The following is an 8,655-nucleotide window of genomic DNA, read 5'->3' as shown; positions in this document are numbered from 1 at the left end:
GGATCCGCTGGATGTGGAACCTGCCGGGGGGGGGGGGGGGGGACGAGAGGATGGAGCCCATCCGGCTGAGCGGCTCCCAGCATGTGTATGGACCGGTCCCTGAAATAGACCCGTGCCGCGGGGCACAGAGGCGGATATTCCCGGTGCATGGCGGCCACGACGGAGCCCACGCAGGCCCCGGTAGGAAGGAAGAACGAAAGGCCGGCTGAAACACCGGCCGCCTCTGGGCCTGCTCCATGCTCCCCCTGGGCGGCTGAGGCTGCGGGGGCGCTCTCGCGCGTGCCTGCGAACACGTCTCTCCATCCATGGCGGCGGCCGGCTAGCCACACGCACACACACACACACACACAGACACAGACATACATGCATGCGCGCGCGCGGACATCGGCACTGAAGAATGTGTGTGCGAACACAGCGCCGGGCCGGGGAACACCGGCACCGGCGGGTGTCAGCCGGGCAGATGAGGCCAGGGCAGCGTGGCAAGACCTTGCGCATTGGCAGTCCAAAGGGCAGGAAGACACACCCTCACCGCGCCTGCATGCCCAGGCGTGTGCCCCCCCCCCCGCTCCCCTGATGGTGTGGGGGGTCTAGAATTCGGCCGGTTCGCTGGGGAGTCCGGCCGTCGGGCTCTCCTGGGAAAGGGCCTGGGATGTTCCCCCCCCCGGGCTTCCCCCTCGCACCCTGCGCCCTCCCTGTGCCCCCGTCCGGCCCGGTGCCTGGCATTTTCAGATCACCCGGCAGCGCGCCGGCAACCGGCGTCTGCAGCCGATTGTTTACTTCGACCCGTTTCAGGCCCGCCCCCACGAATGCCTCGCACATCCGAGGACCGATCCTTGGGCGGGAGAAAGCCACCCCGGCCCGGTGTTCAACCCTCCCAGCGCCTCTGCATACCGGAGGCGGCGGGAGGGGGGGGGGGGGGAATACACACACATGTTCAGCGACACACCCGCGGCAACCTTCGCCCGTTGGCATCATAGGGGGTATTTGTTTTTCCCCCCATCCACCTGGGCAGGCCGGCATAGAGGGCCGGGAGCCGGGCCCCGCCCCCGCGCCGGAAGCCCTCGAGGCACGGCGGGGCCCGAAGAAGCGACGCGATGCCCAACAGCCGGGAAGGGGGTCTCGCGTAGGCAACACATTGATCCCCTCGCCGCCCCGCCCGAACCTCCTCGCCCAGAGCCAGCTACGGGATCATTGCAAGACGGATCGCCTAGATGGTTTTCCGCCACCGCCCACGCACACATCAGCCTCGATTCCCCGGCATACAATCTCCTTTCCTCCCCCCCCCCCCTGCCCCCACCACCACCACCACCACCACCACACGCACGCACGCACCCACGCACGCACGCACCCACACAGGCACCCACATTCGTACACATCGGCCCAGACGCGGGAGCTGTTGGGGACCCCGGACCGCTGGTACATCGCCCTGCCCATCACCACCCCCAGATACCCGCCCTGGTCTCACCTCCTCGTAGATCTCGGCACACTATGAGCGGTCTTCATTCTCGACACCCCGGCGGTGGTCCCCTGCCTCCTGCCATCGCCCAGCCAGCCGGTCCTCCCGGGCTGTCGATCTCCCTGCACGGCATCTCGCATGACTTGACCGCGCCGATGGACTCCTTCTCCGCGGCCGAGACCAGTGCCGCCGTCGAGGGCTTCTCCCAGCACCACCACCACCATCACCACCACCACCACCACCACCGGATGTCGGCCTCGCTGGATGTCTACGTGCACCAGCTGAGCTTTGCTGCCCTCTTCCCGAACTCCGCGCGCCTGGTCACCCCGGAGCCTGGCCGCCGGTCGGTCCTGACGTCGCCTCTTTCCTCGCGATCATCGACCACCACTGCCGGCGGCGGCGCCGGCGGCGGCGGGATCCACACGTATCAGCTCCACTCGGCCTCGCAGCATCTGCACTCCCTGCACTCGGCCTCGCAACACCTGTTCCATCAGCCCCACGCCCACTGGGCCGGGGACCTCCTGGCCAAGCCAGGACCGTCGCTGCTGACCCCGGTCCCGGGCTTCCCCCATAGCGGCGGCGGCGGCGGCGGCGGCGGTCCGCCTCTAAGTGCTGGGGCCTCCGGCGGGACGCCACTGAGTGCGGGCGGCCTGCACCTGCCCGGACTCCTGCCCGCCGGCCCCACGACCCTGGTCACCTGGCCCTCGGCCGGAGCGGCCAATGGCGGCGCTCCGCGCATGCCGCATGTGTCCCTCCCGGCGTCCGGCAACTTTCAAGAGCTGTTCGACCTGCTGACCAGCTCCAGCCAGCCAACATCTGCCCTCTTCTCAGACGACAGTCCGCCCGGGGGGACGGCCACTCGGCCTGCCAAGGCCCCGGCTCCCTCCCGGGCCAATGCCACCGAGCGCTCTCCCTCTCCCGCCGGCTCGGACCCGGCATCGCCCGAGGACGGTGGCGGGTCGGATGATTCCCCCGAGCCGGATGACGAATCCTCGATCCCCTCATCGCCGGCCACACTGTCCGGCACGGGGGGCTCCCTCGGCGAGTCGATCGCCTCCACCACGCAACGCATCTTCGAGGAAATCGACCAGCTGATGTCGCCGCCGGTCCCGCGGCCGCCGCCCATTTCGCTGGTCGGCGAGTCGGACCAGTTCCCCATCTACCTGGAGCGGGCAGACGGCACACTCTGCTCTGTTCCGCTTTCGGCCCGGCTCCGGCACTTTGGCCTCGGCCTGGCCCCCCTCTCCATCCCGGCCGAATATCCACTTGACAGCCACCCTCCCTCGGCACAGCCACTGTGGTCCGCTGGAGGGGGCTATGGACTGCCGGCCTCGCGGCCGCCCTCGGCCCCGCCGTCGGCCGGCTTCCGCTTCCCCATCAGTCCGGCGGCACCCCCGGGCAGCCACCCGGGGCACCGGCCATCGGGCCCGGCACCTCCGCCCCCGAGGATCCAGGTTGATCCACTGCCTGTCGGGCCCTCCGGCCGGCATAATGCCCCCGGCCCTGTGATTATCATTCCCCCTTCACCCGGCGCCACCCATGGCTCGGCACAGATGCTCCCCTCTTTGCCAATGCTCGCGCGCGTGGATGCCCCTTCCAGCGGGGGTGCGCCCTTGCACAACACCGGCCCAGGGAGCATCCAACTTTTCACCACATCCCCCTCCCCGGCACCTCTGCCCATGGGGCTGGCTCTGCCAGTGACCGCCGATCTACAGCACCTCCCGCAAATGTACGTGGCTAGCGGCAGTGGCGGCAGCAGCAGCAGCAGCAGCAGCGGTGCCAGTGGCAGTGGCAGCGCCGTCGGGATGGAGTGCCGATCGCGGGCCAGCGGCTGGCCTGGCCTGCTTCCCGGTACCTCTGCCATGGCCAGCGGAGGATCGACCCTCCATTCGCCCGTGGACGATGATCCGGTTAAGCGCAATCTGGCCTTTTTGTCACGCAGTATGGCCAGCGGCCGGGCTTTCCTCCCCACAGGCTTTGTTTCTTCGCTGGAGAACACGCCCCAACCACAGCCCCTGGGGCCGCTTGGGTTCCTGCATCCGGGCGCAGATGGGCATGATCTCCAGCAGCCGCTGCTGAGCAATGCCGGGCTTCTGACGCTCATAAGCACCCCGGGCCCTGGATCAGCTCCCGTCTCGCCCATTTCACTGTCAGGATACCACCCCTCCCATCAGCAACATCAGCAACAATATGGTCCCCCTCTCCCGCGGACAGGTGTGGCTGCGGTTTCCTCTTCACAATATCCCTCGCCCGGGCCGCCCAACGGCTCGGGCAGCTTCCCGCCCCCCTCACCGGGGGCCGTCGCAAGCTTCGGCGGTCTTCATTCGTCCGCCCGTGCTCCTGTATCTCCAGCGCCAGTGCTCAGCCCGCTGTCGATGGACTACTCTGGCCGAGCGGTCCTCCTGCCGGGCGCGCATTCGGTGGCTGATGTGGCAAGCAACCTGCGCCTGCTCGACAGCGTGACCGACTTGGGGCTCCGGCGGCCAGGTGGTACCGGGCCTCGCCCCGGGCATCCACCACAGCCAGGCAGTGCTGGTGGCTTTGTACGAGCCCCGCACTCAGCTGGAGGGCAAGCTCCTTTGTCTGCTGGCGGACATGCACCCCACTCGGCCGGCATGCAGGCCCCCCACTCGGCCGGCATGCAGGCTCCCCACTCGGCCGGTATGCAGGCTCCCCACTCGGCCGGCATGCAGGCTCCCCACTCGGCCGGCATGCAGGCTCCCCACTCGGCCGGCATGCAGGCTCCCCACTCGGCCGGGATGCAGGCTCCCCACTCGGCCGGCATGCAGGCTCCCCACTCGGCCGGCATGCAGGCTCCCCACTCGGCCGGCATGCAGGCTCCCCACTCGGCCGGCGGCATGCATACGCCCTTCTCGGCTGGCGGCTCACACACCCCCTACTCGGCCGGCGGCATGCACGCATCCTCATCGCCGGCCAACGCGCAGATCCCACGCAAACGTAAGAACCAGCCGGATAGCCCAGAAACGCAGCAGCTCCGGAGGGAGCGTCGCCGTCAGGCCTGCCGCGAAGCGGCAGCCCGGTCGCGACAGCGGACAAAGCTCGCCCGTGAGCAACGCATCCATGATCTCGAAGTGGCCAAGGACCGACATGCGGCCCTCCAGTCAGACATCGCCGCACTGCAGGACTACCTGGCACAGGTGAAACAGTGGCTTCTCCAGCACCGGGATTGCATCGTGGGCACCGTGGATACGGTCATCTGCGAGCCACTTGAACCGGTGGCAGTGGGCGCTGGCTCAAGCTCGGGCGGGATCGCCGACCCCGGGCACAACGCGCTCCATCATCCTCCCAAGCGCCCACATCTCAGCACACCAGTCAGCGCGGGACCCGGCGCCGCTAGCGTGCCTAGCACTCGTCCAACTGGCCCCGGCACATAGAAAGCCCGAAGTGTACCTCCCTCCCGTGTACCAACACGAACCAACACCACACGCATGCGCCCGAGCCACATGCCACCCCCTTGGAAGGGCCTCCCCCCCCCCCCCCTGCAAGGGAAGGAAGCGCCAGAAGGCAGGGGGCGGGGAGGGGGACAGGAGGGAGAGAGGACGGGCGAGGGTCTTTCCCGGGGGCACCCTTTTGGCTTTCACAGTGAGAAGCAGGGCGGTCGATGTGCTTTCCGTCTCTTATCCCCTGGGAGATGCCGGACTGGCTCGTGCCTGCGAACGGGCAGGGACGCGACGAAAGGGGCCTGGGACGGGGAGAAGCCGGCGGCGCCGCCGCCAGCAGCTCGAACGCGAGGATAGCCTCGCAGATGGGAGGCGAATGTGGGTGGTAATTGGATCTGGATCATGTGATTGCACGGGGTGACGGCGGTAACTGGGATGTTAAGCCGGCGCGTCTTGCGGCGCTTCTCCTGTGCGCTTGGCAGGCATGTGGATGTGTGCCTCGCGCGATGAATTGGCGCCGGACGATGTGCCAACGCATTTGCTGCTATGTATGACAGCTTTTTTGCACGACAAGCGCCAGGGCTTTGCCTGCCTCCGGGAAGAGGAGGGCAGGGTAGAGCGCCTCCCCGCTGGGTTGTTGGAGGAGGGGAGCGGCGGCGCCATAAACAGGCGCACCCACGTACATGTACATATATACCCCGCAATGAGGACGCTCCAGTAGGAGCAGACAGGGCTCCGCGCGACGGGGGAGGGGAGGAATGTCCGCCACCGCGCATAATCCCCCGCCCGCCCATAGGCCGCCAGGAGGGGGAGAATTGACGCCCAGCCCCGTGCGCGGCGCGAGGCGGAGAGCAAGTCATGGTGAGGGGCCACAACAAAATACGAACTTGGGCGCGAGCATACACACACACACACACACACACACACGCGAGCCAGCCGCGCGCCCCCCCTCTAGCCACAGAATGACATATGAGACACGGTGAACAGGACACACAGAGAGAGAGATGGATATTGGGTGTTGGTATTGTCATCAGAGAGAAGGTGCCCGAAAGCAGCGTGCGCGCGCGAGATCGCCGCGCCCAGCCCACCCTCAGCAAGGGGGGGAGAGGAGGGGGAGGGAGGGGGGCGGCGGGCGACACACAGACACACACACACACATACACAAAAAGCAAACGCACGGGCGGGCGCGCGCGCGCGCGCGCAAGCGCAATTGGGATAAGGAAAGTGCCTTCTTCTATACTACTATATGGAGAGTTGCACCTCCCACGACTGAAGCTGGGACATATGTTGCCGTGCGCGACGCCGGAGGGAGAGAGTGAGAGGAAGTGGGAAGGAGACGCGACACGACAGATCCCCCTCCCCCCTTCTCGAGGGCCCCCCCCCCTGCTCCGGCTACAAGGACAGACACACCCCGACGCACAGAGCCCCAGAGCATGTGCGCATTGCGATCAGATATGTATGAAGGAGCGCGCGCGCGCACACACCCGGACTGGCAGCCAGCGGGGCGGCGATAGCTTGCAGAGGAGGGAGGGGGAGGAAGAAAGAAGGAGAGAAAGGGGATGCACACACACACACACACGCATGTATGGATGCGCGCGGCGGGAGACACGCGGACACGACAGCACCCTGCCCTCGGCGCCTGCCCCCCGGACCCACCCGTCTCTCTCAGAGCTCCGCGCCCCCCCCCAGGGAGCCTCCCTGTCAGCAGGGAGGGGGGGGACGACGAACGAGAGAAGGGGGCGGAGGAGAGGGAGGGAAAGGGGCGGAGGTGTGCGCACTTAGTGGAGGGAGGGGAAGAGCTCCTCATCCTTGAGGTTGACCGAGGCGGGGTTGGAAGCATGGTTGCCGTGCTTCTTGCCGTGGGTCGGGCGCTCGGGGGTGTAGGTGGGGGCACCGAAGTCGAGGACGACGGACTTGGCCTGGGTCTTCTTCTTGGGGGCGGCCTCGGCCTTGGGGGCGGCCTCGGTCTTCAGGATGGAGGACTTGAGGACGGTGACGTCGCCGAGCTTGGAGCCCTGGTTGGCCTTGCGGGCGGGGGCAACCTCGTAGGTGGGCTTGGCAAGGGTGGCCTTGAAGTCGTCAAGGGTGAGGGAGTCGTCGACCTCCTCCTCCTTGGGCTTGGCAACCTCCTCGGTGGCGGGGACCTCGGCGGTGGCATCAGCAGCGTCGGCAGCGGGAGTCTCGCCAGCGGCGGTCTTCTCCATGTCGACGTTGCCCCAGTTGCCCTTACCGTGGGTCATGGACTTCTGGGACTGGCTGTGAACGGGCACGCGCGCGGGCGGGAAAACACCGGGGGCCGAGAGAGAGAGAGCGAGAGATGTGCGTACAGGAAGGGAGGTTGGTCGTTGGTCAGCACACACAAAAGCAAAGGGGAAGGCGTATGTGCGCGTGCCAGGGGGCGACGTACTGGCGGGGGGCGGAGTGGCGATCGAACTCACGGCCACCGCGAGCAACCTGACCAGCGCTGAGGGAGAAGGGGAGAGAGAGGGGGAGGAAACAGGACCATGCATGTGTCAGTCACCAGAAGGCGGCGCGCGCGCGGACGGAAAAAAAAGGCGAGCGGAGGGCGGGCGATTGAGGGGAATACACACCGGTTGTTGGTGCGGCGGGCGGGGTCGCGGTTGGCACGGGGGGGGCGCTCACCGAGCTGAGCGTTGATCTCGCCCTCAGCGGCGGTGGACTTGGGGGCGCGGGCTGTGGTGCGTGCGAGCGACGACCCCGCGCGTGAGTCGGAGGAGGAGAGAGGAGAAGGGAGCCACAAAGCAGGCAGGTTAGCGGGCATGTTTTGGCGGGAAAAAAGGCGATACGTTCCCCCCCCCGGCCAGCTGGGGAAGACGAATACAACGGATGCAAGAACGCAAAGTGGCATCCGAACGAGAAAGGATCAGCCCTTCCCCGGCCGGAACACCACGAAACGCGGCCCGCCCCCGGGGTGCGGACTCGACGCCCCCGCGTGCATGAGCGTCCCCCCGCGGACAGCGTCCACCATCGCCACCTGGAGCTTGACATGTGTGCCTAGGACAATGACAGTGACAAAGCCACGCAGGAGAGTTCACGACAGGTGGTGGTCATTGCGGAAATGCCCGGGCGCAGCGGCGGAAGTGAAGAGGAGGGGGCAAAAGAGGCATGCCGGAAATGAGGGAACAACAGCACGCCGCAGAGGCGAGGGAGAGGGGAGGACGTACGGGCGCCAGTGCGGGGGCCGGAGGCGCGGTTGCCACGGGGCTTGGGGGCAGCAGCCGGGGCAGCCTCGACGGCGGGAGCAGCCTTAGGAGCGGGCTTCGCGGCGAAGGAGCCGGAGTCATCGCTAAGGAGAGCGAAGCGGTTGGCGGCGAAATGGGACATGGTGCCTGTCACTCACTCGCAACGACGACCTTGCCAAAAAGAGAAAGGCGAAGGAAGAAGAAGACCAAAAAGGGTTCAACTATGCTACGACGCAGCAAGGGGGATTTAGGCCATCCTCCATGGCGGCATTTAGAGACTACCACATAAAAGAAGAATGGGCCAATCCCGCGCGCATCGTCCTCCGCGCCGGGGAGCGACGCGCGCGCGCGCGCGCGCACGCACACACACGCACACACACACGCTAGGTGCAGCCGGGCCAGGGGCTGCCTGCCCGCGGTCGGGCCCCGGGTAGCACCGGCAAGCGCACCGAGCAGTGTCAGGGGAAGAAGGGGCCGGAGGGCGCGCGAGGCCCACACAAACAGCCCCGCCCTCCTTCCTTGCCGTGGTGGCCGCCCTCCGCCTCCCACGCACGCGTCGCCCCCCCCCCCCCCCCCCCCCCCCCCCCCCCCCCCC

The 8,655-nt window shown here is 67.5% G+C and overlaps 2 protein-coding genes across 3 annotated transcripts; one reads left to right on the top strand and one right to left on the bottom strand.

The window, feature by feature from the left end:
• Positions 1-1,488: 1,488 nt before the first annotated feature.
• H696_00051 lies at positions 1,489-4,914 on the top strand (the record flags this gene model as incomplete). Of its 2 annotated transcripts, XM_009493886.1 has the most annotated exons (2): positions 1,489-4,101; positions 4,294-4,914. In XM_009493886.1, the coding sequence occupies 2 exons, from the start codon at positions 1,489-1,491 to the stop codon at positions 4,849-4,851; spliced, it is 3,171 nt and encodes a 1,056-aa protein (XP_009492161.1). The 2 variants fall into 2 exon arrangements, with proteins under 2 accessions (XP_009492161.1, XP_009492160.1); XM_009493885.1 differs by having other exon boundaries at positions 1,489-4,851.
• A 1,721-nt stretch (positions 4,915-6,635) lies between these two features.
• H696_00050 (hypothetical protein) lies at positions 6,636-8,202 on the bottom strand (the record flags this gene model as incomplete). Its single annotated transcript, XM_009493884.1, has 4 exons — positions 6,636-7,113; positions 7,265-7,321; positions 7,449-7,551; positions 8,043-8,202. 4 exons carry the CDS (start codon positions 8,200-8,202, stop codon positions 6,636-6,638), a joined length of 798 nt encoding a protein of 265 aa, XP_009492159.1.
• Positions 8,203-8,655: the final 453 nt, after the last annotated feature.

This window comes from Fonticula alba (genome assembly GCF_000388065.1).
Source record: "Fonticula alba strain ATCC 38817 unplaced genomic scaffold supercont2.1, whole genome shotgun sequence".
Taxonomy (NCBI): Eukaryota; order Rotosphaerida; family Fonticulaceae; genus Fonticula; species Fonticula alba.
Note: the sequence above shows the minus strand (reverse complement) of the source record. Positions and strands in the feature narration are given on the sequence as shown.